This window comes from Rosa rugosa, chromosome 4 (assembly GCF_958449725.1).
Source record: "Rosa rugosa chromosome 4, drRosRugo1.1, whole genome shotgun sequence".
NCBI classification, from domain to species: Eukaryota; Viridiplantae; Streptophyta; class Magnoliopsida; order Rosales; family Rosaceae; genus Rosa; species Rosa rugosa.
The window spans coordinates 5,534,397-5,558,096 of record NC_084823.1 but is presented as its reverse complement, the minus strand read 5'-3'; the positions used below and the strand labels follow the sequence as shown (position 1 = coordinate 5,558,096).

At 37.7% G+C, this 23,700-nt stretch overlaps 1 protein-coding gene across 3 annotated transcripts; it reads right to left on the bottom strand.

Moving 5' to 3' along the window:
• Positions 1-482: 482 nt before the first annotated feature.
• On the bottom strand, positions 483-3,874 carry LOC133707237 (MDIS1-interacting receptor like kinase 2-like). 3 transcript variants are annotated; one of them, XM_062132791.1, is made up of 3 exons: positions 3,456-3,874; positions 1,100-3,279; positions 483-871 (listed from the first exon to the last, which is right to left on the bottom strand). In XM_062132791.1, the coding sequence occupies exons 1-3, from the start codon at positions 3,461-3,463 to the stop codon at positions 588-590; spliced, it is 2,472 nt and encodes an 823-aa protein (XP_061988775.1). In that variant the 5' UTR covers positions 3,464-3,874; the 3' UTR covers positions 483-587. The 3 variants fall into 3 exon arrangements, with proteins under 3 accessions (XP_061988775.1, XP_061988776.1, XP_061988774.1); XM_062132792.1 differs by having other exon boundaries at positions 1,100-3,382; positions 3,456-3,872; XM_062132790.1 differs by having other exon boundaries at positions 1,100-3,869.
• Between the last annotated feature and the right edge of the window lie 19,826 nt (positions 3,875-23,700).

Genomic DNA, 23,700 nt, shown 5'->3' with positions numbered 1-23,700 from the left:
TGTTGTGTTGTTGAATTTGTAATTTTACCATAGTTAAGATAGACTGGGCTGGACTGTACTATAGTATTGTGTTGTGTTCTGGCCTCATTTTTTTTTTCAATTGGTGAAATGACTTCTGCCAACGAAATAAGTGGTTAGTTTTTTCAGCATTCCAATTCCCTTCCCACTTGGTTTTATTTGGAGAAGTTGTAATTTGCTCAACTCATCAATCTGCCATGATATTCGGAGCACCAGAATTCGTGAAGGCCGGAATGAAAGACCCAACCTTTAAAACCAGAACCGGTAAGCTTTCTCCTTATACCCAAATTCAGATTCAATCATAGTTTTTCATGTAAATTTGTTACTTTCTAGTAGCTATTGTAGGTAGAACTTTATAAAGATTCAGTCTTGGCAAGTTGTTATGCTTTGTAATTGGAATTGTGATAGCACTACTTACCAGAATTGCATCTTTATATACTTGTAGAAGATGTTTAAGATAAATATAGAACAAAATGCGAGTGGGTATTGAATACAAAGTTGAGTTTTATACAATGTAGATTTAAGTTGTGTAATTAATCATAAATTTGAGCTATGGTGGATTGGCATTGTTATAATCTGGAAACTTCATACATGGTAGGCCTAAACTGTGGGTTTTCATGTAAGCATGCGATTGCTAGTGTTAAAATAGTGACAACTTCATCCAGAATTTTACCCGTGGGAGGTTCAAGGCGATCGTCCCACATATCCCCCCACATTTTGGCTTCCCTGGTTGCAGGTGATAAGGGTAACCCAACTAGATTGCTAGGGTACTTCCCTTTAATCACTTCAAGTGCTAACACGCCGAAGCTATACACGTCACATTTCTCCGTCACTTTCATTGTGTAAGCCAGCTCTGCCAGAAAAGGGTAAACTTAAGATCGAAGTATATAAAACATTTTTACACAGAAAGAGAGAGAGATATGACATGTTCATGCACTATGTCTATGAAGAATTAGGAGAATATTTCATCAGAGAGCATTGGTCACAGGTATTCTAATTTAAAAGTGTAATTGAGATGATAGCCTAACAGCATAAGATGTCGGCCTGAGTAGTAAGAAATCAGTACTGTTGCATACATTACCTGGTGCTATGTATCCAACTGTGCCTGCAACGGCAGTCCAGTTAGATGAGTCATGCTCTAGAAGCTTAGCAGTGCCAAAGTCTGAGATGTGAGCCTCATAGTCGGCGTCTAGCAAAATGTTCTTGCTGGATATGTCTCGATGAACAATTGGCGGGGACACATCATTGTGCATGTAGGATAAGCCATGGGCTACACCTTTAATGATATTCACCCTTTTACTCCAATCCAATTTCTTAGCTTCTTCTTCATTGCACAAGATTGAAAACAAGCTACCCATTTCAAGGTACTCATAAACCAATAGAGAGTTCCGGGTATGTGAACAGAAACCATAGAGCTTCACAATGTTTCGATGCCGTATCTCCGTCAAGGCCCTTACCTCGCTTAAGAACTCTTTTTGAAAGCTGCCTTCCCCGTCACATGGACTGTGGAGTTTCTTTACAGCTACCACTTCTTCTGATGGAAGCTTTGCTTTGTAAACGCTTCCAAACCCTCCCTTCCCGATACAATAAGCAGCATCAAAATTCTCAGTTGCTTTTACAATTTCTTCATACAATAATCTGCCATCAAAAAGTGATACAAAACGCAATTCAAACTGTTGTAGGTACATGTCTTTTTGCCTTGTTTGTTGACATGTCTTTTTCCTTAGTAACATGAACCAAGCAAATATAACTGCAGCCAGGACAGGCAGGATGAGTAAGCACACAACTTTTACACCAGTTTTCGAACTGTGCTTCTTATCTTCCGGATTAATAATGCAGGGCAGAAAACCTGTAACATTTCCACACAACCCCTTGTTTCCCTTCAATGCTTCAATGGGAGCCTCATGAAATGCCTTATTGTTTGGGATGGGACCCCAGAATTGATTGTATGATATGTCGATGTGATCCAAGCCACGAAGTTCATCAAAACTCTTTGGAATAACTCCAGAGAGATTATTGTGGGAAAGATTTAGTGTCACCAAACTTTTCAAATTACTAAGCGCTGTTGGTATCTCTCGATCAAGACCATTGTGACTCAAATCTAGCACGGAAAGCTGAGTTAAACTCCTGAATTGAAATGGAATTCTTTGGCTTAACTTGTTGTTGCTGGCATTGATATGGTGCAGCTTCAGAAAGTTACCTAGGCTACTTGGAATTGACTGGCTCAATTCATTTGTGGACAGGTCAAGATACTCAAGTTCAGTCAGTGATCCAAGCTCTTGAGGTATACCACCAGAGAGTTGATTGTTGTTCAGTATAAACTTCCCTAACGAGGTGAGCCTTCCAAGTTCCACAGGGATGTTTCCCACCAAATTATTTGAAGAAAGATTAAGCAACTGCAGCTGAGTCAAGTTTCCAATCTCAGGTGGAATGGTACCAGTAACATTGTTGCCTGCAATCTCAAGATTTGTTAGCTTCAGAGACCTGCCCCATTTCGGGGAAAGTTCTCCGTAAAATCTATTGTCGCTTAGATTTATGTAATCCAAGTTTGGATATTCACCAAAATCTTCAGATATGTTTCCAGTGAGTTGGTTTCTATCAAGGCGGACTCTGTATAATGTTCTGCAGTTTTTCAGGTTTTTGGGGATTGGACCTATCAGACGATTGCTATTTGCAGTGAAATTAGTAAGACGCCCACCTTGACAGAGATTCGGAGGCAAATGACCAGTCAAATTGTTTCTGGCAACTCTTAGCACAACCAGATTCTTGAGATTCCCTATCACATGAGGAATGGAGCCGGAGACTTGGTTGTCCCGAATGTATAGAACCTCTAACTTGCTTAAATTACCAATTGACAACGGAAGAGGACCAGTGAGGCGATTTTCTATGAGACTAAGAACAAGAAGAGACTTAAGCTGACCTATTTCTTGAGGAATTGACCCATTCAACTGATTTTTATTGAGCTGTAGGGTGTGAAGGCTTATGAGGAAACCAATTTCTTGTGGGATTCTCCCGGACAACTGATTATTGGAGAGATCAAGATACATGAGTTTGGAGAGAGAACTGATTTGTGGTGGGATGACACCGAATAGCTTATTTATGCTGAGGTCAATGTATTCTAGATTTGGGAAGGATGAGAATGAAAATTCATGTAGCATACCTTGTATACCGGAATTGGTAAGGTTTATTCTGCTGATACTTCCAGCAGCATTGCATGAAATACCGGTCCAAAAACACGGGCTTGCATTTGCTTTTTGATCTCTGGAAGAATTGGTGGCAATGGGAAGGTAAGTCCATGAGGTTAGAATATCCGGTTGGGTTTGATTTTGAAAGCTGGCTTTCCATTTTAGAAGAGCATTGGTTTCTGCAGAAGCAGAAGCAAATTTCGGTGATGAAATCAAATGAACATACAGGATAAGGCAAGCTACAGAGCATACCTTATCATAAGCTGCTGAAGTTCTCATGGCTTTTCTTTTGGTATATTGTGGTCTCTGTGCTTCATTTGTAATGCCATTATACTATTCTGCGGCCCTGCTTGTATCAAGATTGAAATCGGAAGAAGGTGAACTGAAGACTTTGGAGATATGAATGCACACTTCAGTCAAAGTCTTCCGGGGATATTTGTTTTCTTTGTCTTATTAAGAAAACGGTATGTCATTGCAAAATGTGGATTTTCTCAGTGAAGTTGGATGAAACTGATAAGCCAGCTAGTTCAGATCATGAACTAGTGGTAGAGGGGAAAGGTATCTTTGTGCAGTAAAACGATTTGGTTTTATTTGTTTCAATGTTTTGATTATTGTCCTGTGCTTTATTTTCTTCAGTTGCTGCTTCAACTTGTATGCAAGCCATTTTATTTGACCTTGTGAATTGACTTTTTTGAAAAACCAAGATTAATAGAGAGACTTCCTACCAATTATCTTGTACTGAAAGGCACTAGTGGCGTTTAATTTTCTTCAGTTGCTGCTTAAACTGTTTTCTGTAGTTGCATTCCCTTTCCTCTTTTTCCTTTGTAAATTTTGATTCAACTATTTACATCAGGTTATAGGATGGATACCCTCAACCCAAAATTCTTTTTGACACGTTCATGATTGAAACACGGGTTTGAACTTTCAACTAACATAATGAGGCCCTCATAGCAAATTAGTAATATATATTGAATCATTTGCTACTCTTTGGTGATGCGTCAAAACTCTCTGCCAAAAGAAACCCCTCAAAATGTAGACATTGTATGCAAGAGTAGTGCAAGACTTTAATCTTTCAGAAAACAATTTACATGGAAAGCTACCGTTGAAAAGAAATACATAAATCCCCACATATGTATAAACAAGATCATTTATTTTAACTACTACAAGCCAAATGGAAAGAAATGCACAGATGAGTTCTTAATGATTGATTTAAGTGTAATGTCCTGCTGTCTATAGGAATATGCGTTTGGGGATGATAGCACCTGAGAAACCATTTGCATTGTTGGCCTTGATTGTGGATGGGAATGTCTGCACCCGATTGGTAGTCTTGCAATGGTTATCAGTTCATCCTTAACATCAGGTTTGATTTAAAAATCGAACCATTCGAATAATCGATCTTCTTTTATCAATTTTTTGCTCTGCTTTGTTTTTGGGTAGGTGAGTTCGTAGTCTGTAGCATACCTTCAGTCAGAAACTGGAGACTTGGAATCAATACCGACCTAGCTAGCTAGCTATGTGACTAGGACTGGAGATCGACTTAAGTGGGAAATGAACAAGCGAATAATTCATCAATTCTTGTCTATACATGACCTGCCATTATGGACTTGTTATTTGATAGGTATGTACGACAAAAAGAGAATCTGACCGAATTCTTAGGGCTCCTGCACATCACTGGAAAATCAATATCTAGCTCTATTTTGTAATGGGTGCGGCTATTGCAACCCTACCATTTTCTTAGTTCACCTTACAAACATTTGAATTATTGAAAGAATATATTATCCAAGTGCAAAATGACTAATAAGGACACTTATTTTTTAAAATCTAAATATGTAAGGACAACTAAATACATAATCAATTAATTAAATACCCTAAACTTAATTTCTCATTGGATAACATTGATATTCATCTTCTCCATCAAAATGTGAATTTTTTCACTATTTTTTTAGTCTTTTTATTATTGACTCCTCATCGTTAATGTGTTATTCAATTCGCAAACCATTAGTGTTAACTTCATCAAAATCTTTGCAACACCCTTTGTGAACACCAATGTAAAAGTATAAAACACAAAACAAAAAAAATCAATCTCTTCTTCATTGCTTATAGTTGTTAACTTACTAATCTTTTGACATGAATTGAAATAGATGAACATTGAAACTAAATGGAAAAATTAAAAAAATGGAAGTAAATCAGATTATGATTTTATTATGGAACTTTAATATATTTTTGTTCTTTTATTGGTATAAATTAAATGCGAGATTTTCGTTAAAAAAATTCTTTTTTCAATTGGATATGTCATATAAGGATATTATTGGAAGGAGAAATAGGTTAGATAAGTATATTTAATAATTAAAATTAAAATGTAGGGTGTAATGAGCAAGTAGGGTGACCAAAGAAAATGGTATAGTGGCAATAGCTGCACCCATTTGTAATTAGAATTGAATCAATATCGTATAATGGAAATATCTCTACTCCACTGTCCAGGGGGAAAAAGTAACCATGGTAAAAAAATTCATGTCCCTCCTATCATGTTCAGAGTCAGTACTACGTAAAAGATATCATTATGGGTTTCCAAAAATATGAATGTGCGGATGCAAATCAACAGCAATGTAGTATTATTCAAGAATCAAAATACTACATACCATATCCAACTTGAAGAGAAGGTACCTGCAGTTTATCTGGTAAATGAACAATTTCGTATGCAAACAAGCAAAAAACATTATTCACCTTATTTTTACTGCATTCTTGGTATAAAATACACGAAATTCGTATATACTGTAGAGAGTTTTTAATCGCCAATTCAGAAAACCATATCATCTCCTTTCCCTTCTCTCTTTTCTTTCAGTGAGAGGTCAAATCGAGCAACCAAAATTAATAACAGCAAACAAGAGAGATCAAAAACCTAAACACAAAACCTTTCAATTTTATCCCCATACATTAAAATGTCTCAATCCCAGTCATAACGTATTAATAATGAATCATTATCGATGCTTATGTTATGCTTTGATATTGACATTGCTGATGTTTCAGCATGTTGATCTGATCCACCCATACAGATTAATTCAATCTGAAAGTGGATAACTCATCTCAAGTTGGATCCCACAATCGAATACCATGATTCCACAACAAGAGATTTTTAGGTAGCGCAGCCGTACCACGTGACAGTAGGACTATCCAATCAGGATCTTGCAGGGGATGTTTTGGGTATATTACTCTATTAAAAGAGGGCTAACACGGGAATTTCACTTATGTACAATCAGGCGTTTTGGTCCTTTTGGACCAGTGGAAGCAGTGAGCAGGAATCTGCAAATGCTATTTATTTTTTTATCAAAGGTGCATTTCATTGAAATCATTAAATAATACAACGGAAATGGTCATCCTCATCAAAACTTCTGTGACTCAGAAAGAGCATATATAACACCAACAGCATACTAATTATTATTTATTTCAATACACTGATAAAGGTGCAGAGGCCTCAATTGTAAACAGCGCAGTGGTTGGTCAAGCTGGAGTGCCTCCTTTGCTAGCTGGTGTACGTCTATCTTGATGCAATCCCGCTTGACGTAACCCCAACTACACTGATTGAGTTTTCTCGTGGCCTGTTTAACTTCATCAAGCACATTTCCTTCATCACTCATATCCACACTCTCCACAATAGATGTGAGTGGATCACCCTCAATCTCCACATTAGTAAAAACAACATGAATAGCAGAGTTGCTTAGGTTAAGATCACAGTTAATACCCACTGATCTCTGTGAGTTTTGAGATTGAACTGTTTCTGTCTGGTAGTGAAGTATATTACTAGCTCCCCCAATTTTGAGCATCATCAGCATGAAAAAACGTTTTGAGATACCAACAATATATAATTCTCACATTTTGATAAATTGACAGCAATATTTTTTTAATACGTCAACGATATACTACATAGAGATGATTAGCTATGACAATAAGACTAAAATTGAAGATCATGTTTTGAATGGGAAATGATCGAGACGCATGAAAAAGACAGACATATGCATGAGCACTCTGATAAGAGACAATCTCCTTCATCATCATCTGATTCACCTTTGTCCTTAATTACCTCTCTCTCTCCAAGTCTATCCGTTGTTTCACATGATAAAGGTTCAGTTACTCAAGCTAATCATGTTAGACGTATCTCTGCCACAATCACCTGGAGCTTCTAGATTTTGATTATCTCACGATAGATAATACTTCAATCGTACATATTTATCTCTTTGTATTCTGCTATTACTTTGGTGATTGAGTTCTATCTCTATTGTAACTCTTGTGTACATATCAATATAATTACATCACATACCCACAACTATTCTGTGGTTTTGCACTCAATCATATCTCCTTTATGGTATCAAAGCAGGTTACATACATGTATAGTTTTAGCGAGGGCTACACGTGCTCACCATCATCCAATATAATTTGTTCATGTGTATGGCTTGGAAGGAGCTTGTTGAGATTATACATCTCACATGAAAAAATGAGACCTTGCCTATGGATTTATAAGAGTTTGAGTCACTTAATCCATTATCAATTGGTTTTAAATATAAACTCCATATTATTTTATCAATAATTAAGAAACACTGATCTCCTTACTTTGTTTCCTTTATTTAGTTGTCATATCTTTGCCTGTCTTCTTACAATAACTTTTGTGTTGTCTTATATCTGTATGACAAGTTGGCATTTTTTCTATTGGGTAAAACCCGCGGGTAATAGACCCACCCAGCAACTAAAATGGGTATTACCCATGATACCCATTACCCGGTTTATATTTCGCGGGTATTTCCATACCCACCCATCGGGTAAATGGGTACCCAACTACCCATCATCTTTCTTCAATTTTTTTTGAGTTTATGACTATGAAGTTCTGCAGTTCAGGGCAGCAACACATGCTACAAGGAGAAACAGAAACTAAGACAGCTATGGTGAGCTGCAAATCCATGACTAGATTATTAAGAACAGAGAGAGAAGCGGTGATGGTGCAGCTTAGCTCCATAGCTGAAAGGGGGTCACCAACAGAGGTTCACGCGGATATTCAGGATCTAATTTGTAAATACTCTGAAGTATTTGAAGCTCCTACACAACTACCTCCTGCAAGAAGACAAGACCACAAGATTGAACTTCTTCCAAACACAGCTGCCATTAGTGTCCGACCCTACAGATACCCTCATTCACAAAAAGAAGAAATAGAAAAGATTATTTGTGAACTGTTGGATAATGGAATAATAAGACCTAGTGTAAGTCCATTCTCATCTCTTGTTTTGTTGGTCAAAAAGAAAGATGGGACATGGAGACTTTGTGTGGATTATAGATCCCTATATGCTGCAACCGTGAAGGATAAATATCCCATTCCAGTTGTAGATGAGTTGATTGATGAGGTTCATGGAGCTTCCATATTCACCAAGTTGGACTTGAGATCGGGGTACCATCAGATAAGAATGGATGAGAGAGATATCAACAAGACAGCTTTTAGGACTCATTCGGGACACTATGAGTTCTTGGTCATGCCATTTGGCTTAACTAATGCCCCGTCAACTTTCCAATCGGTGATGAATGATGTTTTAAGGGATTATCTCCGGAAGTTTGTATTGGTATTCTTCGATGATATACTCGTTTACAGCTCCTCATTAGAAGAACACTTGAAGCATTTGGAATTGGTCTTCAAAAAATTACAGCAACATTCCTTGAAAGTCAAAAAGAGTAAGTGCAGCTTCGGGGTACACATGGTCGAATATTTGGGACATGTGATCAGTGAAAATGGGGTAGCTGTTGACCCTGCCAAAATTGATTGCATCAAGCATTGGCCTCAACCAAAAACTCTTAAAGAATTAAGAGGGTTTTTGGGGCTAGCAGGATACTATAGAAAATTTGTTAAGGGATTTGGAATGATCGCAAAACCCTTAACTGATATGCTTAAAAAAGATGGCTTCCAATGGAGTGAAAAGGCTATAGCTGCTTTTGAAGAATTGAAGCAGACTTTGATCAGTGCACCAGTGTTAGCAATTCCTGATTTTTCCAAAGAATTTGTTGTTAAGTGTGATGCTTGTGAAGAGGTATAGGAGCTGTACTTTCTTAGGAAGTCCATCATATTGCTTTCATGAGCAAAGTACTAGCTCAAAGGCACTTGGCTCTACCAGTGTATGATAAAGAAATGCTAGTTGTGGTCTCTGCTGTGCAACACTGGAGACCCTACCTCCTTGGCCATCATTTCAAAATTTTTACTGACCACAGGACTATTGAACATTTCCTAAATCAGAGGATTACTACTCCTACACAGCAAAAATGGCTTCTTAAATTGTTGGGGTATGACTATACAATACACTACAAGGCTGGAAAGCATAATGCAGCCCCGGATGCACTTTCTAGAGGTGCTTGTTTGGCAGCAATCACTGGAGCCTCTCAACCTGTGCATGATTACGTGCTAGAGATCAAACAGGCTTGTGAAAAAGATAGTGAAAGCCAGGAAATCATGTTGGCACTACAGCAGAACCCCACAGGTAAGAAACATTTTTCTATCAACAACTCTCAGCTACTTTATAGGAATAGACTTTTTGTACCTCAGGTGGATGAGTGGAGAAAAAGAATAATAGCTGAGTTCCATGAAGGCTTGTTGGGGGGACACGCAGGGAGGTCTAGAACTTACAAGAGGATACTAAGGAATTTTGCATGGCCAAGAATGCACCATGACATCAAGGAGTTTGTGTCTGCATGTGAGGTGTGTCAGAGAAACCATTATGAGTCTACAAGGCCTCCTGGGTTGCTGCAGCCACTACCCATCCCAGAGAAGGCATGGAGTGCTATCTCAATGGACTTCATTGATGGTTTACCAAAATCTGAAGGTAAAACGGCTATTTGGGTAATTGTTGACACCTTGACCAAATATGCACACTTCATCCCTCTTTCTCATCCATACACAGCTGCTTCTTTAGCTAAGGTGTTTGTGCATGAGATTTTTAAATTGCATGGCATGCCCGAAAAGATAATCTCTGATAGGGACCCCATATTTTTGAGCTTGTTTTGGGAAGCTTTTTTCCAAATGCAGGGCTCCAAATTAAGCAAATCCTCAGCTTATCATCCCCAATCAGATGGTCAGACAGAAAATCTAAACAGGACACTAGAACAATATCTCCGGTGTGTGATTGGTGAGAAACCACATCAGTGGGTGCAAGCTCTTCCTTGGGCAGAATGGTGGTATAATACTGCCTACCATTCTGCCATTGAGATGACTCCATTTGAGGCACTTTATGGCTACCCCCCTCCTACAGTCACTCCCTATCTACCCGGTTCCACAGCTATTGCACAGGTTGACCAACAATTGATAGCAAGAGATGCACTAATGACTGTCCTAAAAAACAACTTGGTGAAAGCTCAGTCAAGGATGAAAGGGTTCTATGATAAAAAACATTCTGAGAGAGCATTCGTGGTGGGGGACTTGGTCTACCTCAAGCTGCAGCCTTACAAGCAGAATTCAATGCACTCCTTCCACAAGTTATCTGCTAGGTACTATGGCCCCTTTGAGGTCATTGAAAAGATTGGACAAGTGGCCTACAGACTAAAGTTGCCTCCCACTTCCAAAATTCATGATGTGTTTCATGTATCCCTGCTAAAAAAGAAAGTGGGTGACTCTGTGAGGATTGAGGCTCAGCTACCCTCTATCAGTGATCCATCAATTACTAAATGGGAACCTACTGCTATCCTACAGACTAGAATGGTCAAAAAGAGAGGCTCTGCAGCTACTCAATGGCTAATTCAGTGGGTAGGGACCATGCCTGAGGAGGCCACATGGGAGTATGCTGAAGATATTATGCACAGGTACCCGGACTTTGATTGGACTGCATGAAACTTGAGGTCAAGTTTCTTTTGCAGAAGGGAGTAATGTTATGATTCTACCGAGTGGATTTCTCCTGTTGATCTAGGAATAGTAATGTTGCCTTTCAATACGCACCGTTTCATGCTTAAGCTTGGTTTGTCTTCTTTTGATCGTGCACATGTGCTGCACGTGTCTATGGCAGATAGGGTTTTGTTGCTTATCCATAGTAGTATAAATAGGAAACTAATGTAATGAGCAGCCATCTATAAAAAAATATCTTTATTTTCTTCTTCGTTCCAGTTTTCATTTCTTCATATTAATTGTTAGGGCTACTTCCCTATCATCGATGACTCCAGTCGAGGGTACACCTTGCCGGTGGCCACCGAGTTCGTAAAGATCTGGAGCTCTATTCGAAATTAAAGGAGGAAGGAATGAAGATCTGGGAGAAGATGAAGATCTAGGATTTTGAGAAGATGAAGATGAATCTTCATCTTGATAGAGACGTGAAAAATTTTCTTCTTTTTTTTTTTTTTCCTTTTTCATTTTTTTTTTTAAATCATAAACTTAATTTTGATTGAAAATAGTAAAAAAAAAATAATTTAAGAATATAGCTTAATAAGTTTTGATAAAAAAAAAAAAAAAAACAGTTTAATAAGTTATATGGGTATGGGTACCCGCGGGTATACCCATACCTGAGTGGGTATCCAACACCCATCCATTACCCATTTACCCATGGGTAATTTACTGCTACAAATACCCGAATTTTTTTACCCAAATGGAACGGGTACCCATTGATACCCATATCCGTGGGTTTTTATGCCATCCCCCTGACTTCTTACAATAACTTTTGTGCCTAATTGGTAGAAATTTCAGGGAGCAAAGTGCTGCTTCTTTGTTGATTTTCGAGTACTGAAGATTTTGGCATCTATGTCTTTGTATTTTTTTTTTTTTGCTAGAAATTTTAGAGAGTAAGTGCTGCTGCGTTGTTGATTTTCGAGTACGCATATTTTGGCAATTGGTATCTATGTCTTTGTTTTTTTTTTCTTTCTTTTTTTCCCATGTCCGAAACTTGAGGAACAAAGTTTGAAGAATATACTTGCTGAGAAAAACATGCAATTGATTGATAGTAGTAGTGTAGTACTGTGACTTTGTTAATGTTGGGGTGTTGGACAAAGGTAAAGTACTTTCATCTAAGAAAATATTCCCCAACTGTAGTAAATTTTAAGAATTTTCAATGAATTACTTTTCGCAGAGAACACTACAACAAAATCAGTCTTTTACGGCACACATTTTATGGCACACATTTGATGTGTGTCGTAAAAGATTGTCATTTACGGCACACATCTCACGTGTGTCGTCAGAATGTCTTTATTCGGGTCATTCATGGCATGCATCTGATGTGTGCCGTAAATTTAGTCATCTATTAACGGCGTGCACAAATATGTGTGCCGTAAATGAGTTATTTTACTAGTCTTTTACGACATACTTTTCAAGCATGCCATAAATGAGGTATTAATTTTTTTTTTTTTTTTTTTGAATAAGAGGTATTAATTTTCTTTTTTTAAAAAAGATTTGATTTGAAAATCAGCTCATTTACGTTACGTTATTCTCTTGAAAACCTTATCTGAATAACTTCTCTGTCATAAATGCATCTCCAAAGAAAACCTTCTCCCTATACTCAAAGTTGATTTCGGAGCTGCTCTCTGCCTCAACAAAGTCATCCACGACGGAGCTGCTCTCCGCCTCAACAAAAACCACGTCCTCCGCATTGCAATCGATTTGGAGCTCAGGACAAATCGATTTGGAGCTCAACAAAAACCATCCTTGTTTCGCGCCATGGGGGTTCCGGTTTGCCTCCGGTAGAAGTATCCGTTCATCTCGTTTCTTTGAGCTCAGGACAAGCCTCTATCTCTCTCTCTCTCGTTTTTACTCTCTCGGTAATTTCGTCGAACACCTTCTCTGCATCTTCAATTTCCTACTTTCTTCTCACTTCCTGCATTTTGACTGTCGATTTTTGTGTCTCAGCTCGTTTTGAATTTCCTATTGATTTTGCGGTTCGATTAGGGTTTGATTGTGTGGACTGATTGTGAGGGCCAAGAAATATTGGCTTCGTTTCTCAGGAAATAGCGATAAACTTCACAACATTGAGCAAAATCTAATTAGCTGGCTGTTTGTTCTTTTTGATTTGATTGGTATGTTGTTTATTCAGTTGGCTTTGTTCTTTTTGAGTTGATTGGTATGTTGTTTATTCAGCTGGTATTTGGATATTGAGAGTAGGATTGATTATATTAGAAGATTGTGAAGATGTAACTATTTGTGTGCATCAATAAATATTGTGAAGATTAAAATAGGGTTAATGCTCATACACCCCAAATTCCTGAGAATACTTCTCATACACCCCAGTGTCTTATTTTTATTCCTCTTTACACAACTTTTCTCTTTTCCTTTCTCACCAACCCATCTTGTCAAAATTCCTACCAGTAGTACCCTTCTCTGATGTCTCTGTCAGTTTGGTTTTCGTTAACTATCTGTTTGCTATTGTTTTGTTGAAACGTGGTGGGCCCATAAGAGTTATATTTGTTTGAATATATACAGCTGTTGCATTCATCCTCTATTTCAAAGGTAAACAGTACACTTTACTATTCAAGATTTCAATCGTTGACAGACTTGAGTTAAATGCTATCTGCAAGAATACTAGCAAAGAACTGCATAAGGAAAAAGAAAAATTGAGAAAATTGAAAGAATATAGAGAAAGTCTTAGTAGAGAGACTCCCAATTACTGGGATATTATCTATAGACTTCAAACCAGAATTTATAAATTAGAAGAAGATATTGAAAATCTTTTATATATTCTGGGAGAGGAACAAAAACCTCTTGATTATTTGAGCATTGGTTAGATCCGCAAATCACTGGTATCAGAGCTTGTAAAATAGCTCAGCAGGGGAATCCCCAATGGGGACAATGTCTGATTTAATAATAGAGAGACTGAATTCTCTATTAAAATCTTCTGATGAAAAATATCAGATCTTGCAGAAAGAAATATCTAGATATCAAGAAAATCTAGAAAAAATTCCTGTTATAATCCACCATTTAGAAAAATTGGAAAACAAACTGGATTATATCAAAGATCTTCCAAAAACGGAAGAAGAAAAGCTAACGAGTGTTAGTAGAAAAATCAATGAACAGCAAAAAACGCTGGATTCTATGAAAAATATACTGAAGGACAAGAAAGTGCCTACAGTAAAACCAAAGAAGGCTAATGGATTCAAACCATTAGAAAGACCAGAAAAGAATCCTGTTCCAAACATGATTTTTCTGGATCCCTCAACTAGTTCTACTAGTATTCGGTATGAAAAGCCGAAGGAAACTCGAGATGTCAATATGATGAGCATCTTCGGAAAAAAGAAAGGAGTTCAACTCCTAAATGCTGAAGAATTTGAATACAATGAAATCGAGCATGAGGTAAAAAACGCCTCAATTCCAAAGCTAGATTTCAAACAAATTTACAAAAGGGGAACGTTTGACCTGATGGATAGCCATCATTTCAAATTACTTGAATTTACAACCCCCTCTACAACAGGAGAAACAGATCTACTACTGATCACTCCTGCTGAAGTTGCCAGAGCAAAAGCAAAAAATTATCAATTTATGCACATTGGAGCAGTCCAAGTCGGCATAAAACTTCTTGCTCGAGAAGGCATAAACTGTTCAGTTCTATGTGTCCTACAAGACAATAGACTAACAGATTTTCAAGCTAGTCTTTTGGGAACCCTTGAAGCATCTCTGTGCAACCAAGTAGCATATTTCAACTGCTTCCCCAACTTCTCAACAAGCTTGAAAGATGCAGCTCACTGTCTCCGACTGAGAGTCAAGACAGATGGCATATCTATGAAAAATGATATGCAAGAATTGGCAATAGTATACAGGATATACTATAAACTGATGAGTACTACAGTAGAGCCAAAGACAAGGATATCAAACATCCCTGGTCTTACTACTGGATTCCTCACCAGTCAGAAGAACCATTCACAGCAGATCCACAAGGTTACTTGGAATGAAGTAACGTTTCCTATTGAATGGAAATTATCTGGTCCGAAGCTACCAGCAGAAAGTGCAAAAGCAAAAATTTATGAAAGTAGAAAGACTGGAGAAATCAGTCTAAATTTTGACAATCACAGAAAAAGTGATGTCTGTCCTGAGAATATCAAGATAAACAAAAATCTTCTCAGAAGAAGTTACAGCACTAGAGAAGCTAGTGTTAGTGGTACAAAATACTCTGAAGAACCATCAGAGTCCATCACTGAAGAAGAACTAGAAGCTGATCTAAACAGACCAGTCAATATGTTTAGAGCACAAAAGCTCTATGATCTTTATGAAGAAGCAGAATTCTGCGAAAATCCTGAAAGATTAGAAAAACTAATCGAAGAAATGAAAAACTTCAATCCAGGAAAGGAAAGAAAACTCCTTCCCTACCAAGATGTTGAAATGGAAGACGGAGATAGCTCCAAAACTTTCATCACTAGAGAAAAGGGAAGAGTGAAACTCCCTATACAGAAGGCCCCTACGGGCAGATATGGAGAAATAAATTCTCAAAGATTTGTCCCAGAGGACAAGATACCCAGAGTACCTATTTCCAACTATGGTATCTGGCTCGATTTAGATAAAGCTCTAGACAAGAGAAAAACTCTTGACCAATGGGTAGACAGCCTGATGATGGCATCTGCTCTAACCCTTGGAAAATTTGAAGCTCCTGATCTTCAGATGTACTTTGAAACTACTCTCACTGGAGTAGCTAAGAAGTATTACTATTCTTTCAAAGAAACAGCCAGAGGAAAAGAATGGCTGGAAGAAATCAAAACTTCAAAATCTCCGTATGATTTTGCAGCACCACTGTACGATCAGTTCTGTGGAGATCTTGCAAATATGAGTGAAAAGGCTAGAGAAACGGCCAAATCAAATATCTATGCTCTCAAAATTTGTGACATGAGATATTTTGAAGAATACTTGAATGAATTTCAAGAATATTACTGTACAATTGGAGAACTAGAAAATACTGATCTAGTCAACCTGTTGCACAGGAAACTCCCTGAACCATGGAGAACAGCTGTGCGAGAAAGCATAGCAGAAAAACCAATTGAAAGATTTTCAGTTGGAGGAATTGCCGACAGAATCCGGCAACTGTTGAAAGATCAATGCAAAGCCAATCTTAGAGCTAAGATGGCCAAGAAACAACTCAAAGGAGTTGAAAATTTCTGTTACGGAATACTGGATATGCCAACCAACTGGGGATGTCATGAATCCAAGTTCTACAGAAAAAAGAAAGAAAAATATTACTCTAAAAAATTCAAAAAGAGTAAGCAAAGAAAGAATTGGAAATTCAAGAAAAGTTCCAATTACAAGAAACAGCAGGATGAAGATCCAAAAAAGAAATTCTTCAAGAAAAAGAAGAATACTCATCAACATAAACAACCAAGCAAGAAAGCTTGCAGATGTTGGTTATGTAAAGCTGAAGGGCACTATGCCAATGAATGCCCGGAAAAGGGTAAAAGAACTACTAAGGCTCTCTTTGAAGAATATGAGCAAATAGTAGAAATAGCAAATATGAAAGGCTACGAAATAGTCTATTCTGATGATGATGAAGACGACAGGTCAGTATACTCTGCCTGGTCCGAAGAAGAAGAAGATTCATCTGAGTCTGAGACAGATTCTGAAGTAGAGTACTTCGAATCCAGACAAATGAATGTTTTGAAAATCAAAAACTGGGAAGAAAGCAAGACAGAATCCTTAATGTCTTCTTATCAGGTGAACCCTGGTACATTCGTTTGTGACTACTGCTTATGTCACGAAAAGAATGGTCTCCCTATGTTTTGTGAGGAGTTAAAAAAGACTTATCACAAAGAATGCTTCATAGCTGAAGCAAGAAGAAAAACCAAGAATGGACTTGTCAGCCAACTGGTTGAACAAGAATATGAAGAATATTTCTCTGAGAAAAAGGAGAAAGAAGTAGAAACTTTGTTCCGGGAAACCATGGAACCATCTTCCTCGAAAAAGGAAGAGATCATCGAAGAAAAAATCGATGACGATATTGAACTGGTTGAAATACCAGAAAATGTTGAAGAAATGGTGAAACCACCAGAAAATGTTCATCTTTTAGAAAAACAAGAAGCAGCTACTGAAACATGGGATCTACTTGGCCAACCCTCTGGCAAGTTTGACTATAAAGTCAGATATGACCCTCCTTTATGGTTCAGTAATCCAAACTGCAAAGAGATAATTCCTACAGGCTGGGATGATACAAATTCGAGGAATTTTGATAAATCTCCCACTCAGGAAAATGTCCCGGAAGAATGTAAACCATTCATTCCAAAGGAACAAGCTCAAGAAAATGGGCTTCAGCAATCGAAAATCGTCTCTACAAGTAGATACAGCAACTACATAGAGATTGGACTAAAATTCCCTGATCACAAAAAATATCATCTACATGCCTTTGTAGATAATGGATCAGGATTTATAGTTGCAAAAAGATTTGCAATTCCAGAAAAACTCTGGAAAGAAGAAAAGAAAACAGCTACTGGTGTTACTTTCGATGGAAGCCATCTCACCATGAATAAAGTAGCAAAAAATGTTCATATCACCATTGGTGGAGGAACATTTACCATCCATAACGTCTGGCAATCTGAAGGCCAAGGCGCAGATTTCTTGTTGGGTAATGATTTCATTCTCCAACAGAGATTTATTCAGGATGAAGAAGCAATAGGCTTCAGAAAAGGAGAACGGGTGTTCTGGGCTGATAGGCTTATTCAGGTCAAAAGTATTGTAGGTCCAAACTTCACTAACCAATATCAGAGATCGCAACAGAATAATGGTGATCTTACCCCCTACAAACCCAAATTTCAACCCATACTCCAAATCAAACAACAAGAAGAATTACTTGTTGAAGAATCTTCTGAAGAAGAAGAAGAAGCAGAAACTAGTGAAGAAGAAGAAGCTAGTTTCATCCATGAGCATAACCTCAAGCACTTTCAGAATAAGCTTGAGTCTCAGAAAATTCCCACTCTTGAAAAAATCAAGAAACTACTCGAGCAGAACATCGATGTAGATCCTCAGAAGTTTTGGGAAAAAGACCCAGTGGTCTGTGAATTGAGATTGCATGACATGAATGCTATCTGTCATGTCCAAGCCATTCCTCAGTACAAAGAGGAAGACCAAAAAGAATTCAGAAAGGATATTGAAGATCTCCTGAACAAGAGATTAATTCAACCTTCCACTAGCCCTCATCATGCTCCAGCATTCTACGTGAGAAATCATGCAGAAACCCTTAGAGGAAAAGCTAGAATGGTTATTGACTACAGTGATGTCAATAAGAAGACTGTCAAAGACGGCTATCAAATTGCTCAAGTACGAGTATTGATCAACCAGCTCAGAGGAGCCAAGGTCTTTTCAAAATTCGATGCAAAGTCGGGGTTTTGGCAAGTCAAGATGCATCCTGAGAGTGTACCTCTCACTGCATTCGGAACACCACAAGGACATTACGAATGGTTAGTAATGCCTTTTGGTCTCAAGCAAGCTCCCTCAATCTTCCAGAGAAAGATGGACAACATCTTCAAACATGTAGCGGAGTTCTGCGTCGTCTACATAGATGACATTCTGGTCTTCTCCAAAAACAGAGAAGAACACATGAAACACCTCTATGAGGTTGTAAAGCTGATAGTTCAGCATGGAATTATCCTAGGAGAAAAGAAAATCTTCTTTATCCTCGATGAAGTCGATTTCCTAGGAATAAACATCAAGAATGGGGTAATAAAACTCCAACCTCATATCCTTGAGAAGATCTAGAAATTCCCAGATAGAATTCCTGATGCTAAGAGTCTAGAGAGATTCCTTGGTGTCATAAATTATGGGAGAGATTTCATCCCTAAAATCTCAGGACTAACAGCAATGTTATCTCCTAAAACGAGTTCCAAAAGAAAATGGAACTTCACAGAAGATGATGAAAAAACGGTGAAGCAGATAAAAAATCTCTGCAAAAACCTCCCTCCTCTTCAACAACTAGAAGAGAATGATGAGATTATCCTCCAAACAGATGCGAGTGATAATTACTGGTCCGGTGTAGTTCTGGCGAAAACGCCTGGAACTAACATTGAAAAGATCTGTAAATTTTGTAGTGGCAAGTTCAGCCCTGCAGAACTAAATTATCCCACAGGGGAAAAAGAAATTTTGGCTGTTAAGAAAACTATTTTAAATTCTCCAGCTTTCCTTGGAAAACCCTTTACTGTCCGCACCGATTGTGCCAGAGTAAAGAATTTCAAAAATTTCAAACTTGATAAAGCTGCTGATAGAGGAAGACTAGCTAACTGGCAATTATTCCTTAACCAATATGATTATGTTGTTGAATTAATTGCAGGAAACAAGAACTATCTTCCAGACGCCTTAACAAGAGAATTAGCCATGTTTAGTAAAAGAAATGATGACGACGACGAAGGTCGAAATCCCAGAAGCAGAAGAGCTGGGAAAGAACATGAAACCAATGAGGATCCCAAAGAAAAAATCCTCAAGAGATTCCTGCTAAGTCCAAGAGGCTTAGCCACAACTGATCAATCCCAGGGTAAAGGATTGACTAGCCCGTCTCAAACGGCAGATGGTAAAGGCTCATCAAGACCGTTGACGGCTGTTGCTTTGCCAAAAAGCAAACCTACTCCAAACGGAGTAATAAATGTTTTCAATTATGAACTTCGAACTTTCTATACTCCTGTGTTCAGAACTGGCAGGAGACTTGCTTACCACCAGAAGGCAATTCTGGATAACCTTTTATTTGCCTTTCAGGAAAGAAGCAGTGGTCTAATGTTTCCGGCTCTCTTTGCCTTAGCCGAGGAACTCTATGAAAACGGCAGGCCACAGTTCGAAGAAATACAGCAGAGTGCTGTCAAGAAAGAAAAAATTAACTTCCTTGAAAATCCAGAAAGTGCTAGGGTTCCTATCATGGCACTCAATGAATCAGATTGGCATGAATTCCACAATCTGATAGGAATGCACAATTCCGAAGACCTAGTTCCTCCAACCCTCTTCATTGTCTCAGGATCATATGTTGGAAGATACTTGGTCAATGTTCAGAGTGAACATCCTCAAAAACACAAGCTTTGGCTTGTTGAAAATGGTTTTGTCCATAACCTATGGAGCAAAACAAATGATGATCTGAAAGGTTTGCCGCCCATCATTGTCAACACAGTCAAAAATATCAGAAAAAATGACTGTACACTTCGACTGAAGTTCAGATCCACTCCTCCAGAATGGATCCAGAAGGCAAACGGTGAGGTTGAATATATTCCCCCATATCATTATGTGAGAATTATTCAAAGAAAATATCTTCAACCAGCCTGTGTAGCATACAATGGCCAACCAAACTCAACCATTCCGTGGATGAAGGCCATGGCCTTAGACTACATGAAGAAGATCATCTCTGAAGATGTCAACAATACCTTCCTGGCAGCAGGAGAAAAGACAATCATCACTGCTTACGATCATCCTGACGTAGTCAGCAGTGACTTATTCCTATCTCTCACCAGAAAAGAGATAGACTCGACAATGGCATGCATGCAATGGGTGGAAAGACTTGAAAATGACAACCACTACAAGATGTATGTCGATACAGACGTCGAGGACAATGCGACAACCGTTCGTATGGCCCAGGCAGACAACAACTCCTTTGTCTTTGGCCACCATTCTGAAACAGATGAGAACATGTGAAGCAGCAGGTGAAGAGTCAGCACCAAAATAGCAACTGTAGACCTTTAGACTTTTCTAAAAGCTACTTTTGCTTTTTCATTTTCAAAAAAGACAAGGATAAGTAAAAAACACTTCACTTCTCACCTAATAAGCTTTTGCTTTTCCCGTACGACCTCCACCAGCAGGAGCACTCAGAAAAGCAGAAGGTCACGGAGTTGTCCTGTACATTTATGAATTTTGAATTCTAGTTTGAGTTCCGCTCTCTATATAAAGAGCTGTAGTTTCATTTGTAAGGCATTCGAAACGGAAAACATCAGTCTGATATTCGAAAGTAGCCATATCAGTTCTAAATTCAAACAGTTTAGGAGTGTGCTTCCATTTCTGTTTAAGAGTGCAGTAGTGTGCTTCAATACAAGTAAGTACCTGTTCTCATTCTTATGGATAGCTAAACAGTTTTGCTGTTTACCTGAGAATGAGGCTCTGAATGTTTAACATGTATATTATTTGAATAAATAAATTCATATGGTTACTCATCCACTCTTTCAGCAAATGTCAGTGTCATTTTACAATTATTTCCTTAATATCATTGTCACCATGTTCCTTCATGTTTCTTCATATGTCATTATCCAAAATGTCTACATCTTATAAGAAACCCAAAGTCATGTTAGTATTATTTACTCGGAAAAACCAGTTTTAAAACCAAAAATTAAGACAAAACAGCAGTGATTCCGCCTGTTAAAGTATCCGTTAGGCAAGTGGCCGTTAGGAGAAAAACTTGGGCATGTTGAAGGCTAGATTTGTTTTGTTTTTGTCGTTTAAAATAAAAATTTCCTGGTCAAATACTATTAGCAAAACCACGGGTTATTATAGGATACAAATGGCATTTAGATAAAGACCTATCCCTGTTAGTCTTTTCTCAAAAGTAACAGTGTAATACTTACGTGTTGGGTAGTTGGGAAAAATACCGGAGCTTTTTGGGTATACGGGAAAGAACCCAATTTTATTGAGAGTAGGATGTTGAGTTTAATGCAGAGGCATATGTTTATTTTAAGATTAAGATGTAACTATTTGTGTGCATATGTGTGTGTGTTGTGTACACATTTAGTACAATTCTGATACAAGCTGCAGATTTGATATCTTGGGCTCTAGCTTATGTGGTTCCATGTGGTACTTTCATTTTCACGGTGTTGTTCTGGAATTTGTGTTTAAGAGAAAAGCCATATGTTCATTTTAGTGGTATTTGATATGAATATAATGTGGAAATGGCTCCCTGTTTGAAGTAACTGATCTGTATGCACATGCTCATTTTTTAATTGTTTTGCTGCTGTAGTAACTGCACTTTATTGTAATACTTCGTTTTGCAGATCAAAGAGCTGAATTCATATGTAAAATTGAGAAAAACGTAAGTCCAGCTATCCATTTTATACTAATATCCATTTTCAGTCTTCATGTTCTGGTATTAAAGGTCTGCCATATTTGTCACCGAGTTTGATTGGCTCTGCTTTCATATACTAGTGTGCTAGCTTTGATGGTTTCTTTGTTTGGCCATAAGAACAGGGGTTTATTTTTGATTGAAAATTGTTGTTTATTTCTGCAAACCTCTCATTTGATCAGGTTGAGTTAATTGCAATGTGAATGATATGTAATCTTGTTTGTTTTATAATCTTTGTGGTTATGCTATTTTGTTGTGTGTGGAAGTAATAGAATGTAGTTGCAGTACTTGAGAGTCCTTTTGGTCTGGTCTTTTCATGATATGGTTGATATGATTCTGTTGAAAGGGTATGGAATGGTTGTTTGTATTAGGAAGATGAATCACCACCCTTCGGGTGTTAGTGTTTGGTTATCGTTGTAATGTTATAACTAACCTAACATTGTTTAAGTACCTAGTATCTGCGAAATGATCTTGTTGGAAGAATTGTAATTTATATTCGTGTTAGGCTTTTGAGACATTCTCAAATGATTAAGCATTTTTTTTTGTTTGGTTCTTTTGCCCGTGTGTGTAGGTTGCTTATGTAGAAAATGATCCAGGTGGTGGAAGTGATGTTGAAACATAAGGAGGACCTGTACATCCTCAAACCTTGAGGCTGTGAGCAGAACATCACAGAGCAATTTGAATATTAGTTTAATTATACTATGATTTTGTAATATGAAGTTTAATTGACATAATTTACTACATGAATGCTTCCTTTTATTATCCTTGAATGAAAGGATTTAATTGAAACATTGTCTATTAGAAGTGTGAATGATGACATCTTTTACGACACGCAAAAGGGTCTCTTACGACACGCAAAATAGTATTTTACTACTCTTTTACGACATGTAAAATGGTCTTTTACGACACGCAAAAGAGTCTTTTACGACTCGCAAAATGATATTTTACGACATGCAAAAGGAGTCTTTTACGAGACGCAAAATAGTCTTTTATGGCACATAATCAAAGTTGTAAGACATCTTTTACGGCATACAAAAGAGTGTTTTACGACGTGCAAAAAATGTTTTTTACGACACACATTTTGTGTGCCACAAGAGAAATTTATCTTTTACGACATGGTCTTTTACGACACGCTTCTTTGTGCAGTGAAGTTGTCTTTTACGACACACATTGTGTGTCGTAAAAGACCAGTTTTGTTGTAGTGGAATATGCAAAAGAAAAAGAGAAAAGGGTTTGAGCCATTGTGTAGTTAGAACATGATTGTGCTTTGGAATTTGCAATAATAAGCAATTCGAGTATTATGATGATGATGATGGTTCTCTTAGAAATAATCTGTACTTTGCGATTTATTGTGGAATTATTTGCCCAATCATGAGTTCTATATGTTTTTATCAATACTAAAAGTATTTATGCCAAGATTATGTGAAACAGCATCAACTGATACGAAGAATGAGAATTTGGAGCTTCTGTTCAATCTTCGTTATTTAATTTTTTGATCTTCTAGATGCTCATTGTTTCTTTCT

Excerpts from the sequence above, each read along its gene's own strand:
- LOC133707237 (XM_062132790.1), bottom strand. The coding sequence starts at position 3,482 with ATGAGAACTTCAGCAGCTTATGATAAGGTATGCTCTGTAGCTTGCCTT. Across the intron at positions 872-1,099 it reads AGTTGGATACATAGCACCAG|AGCTGGCTTACACAATGAAA; the intron begins GTAATGTATGCA and ends CTTTTCTGGCAG.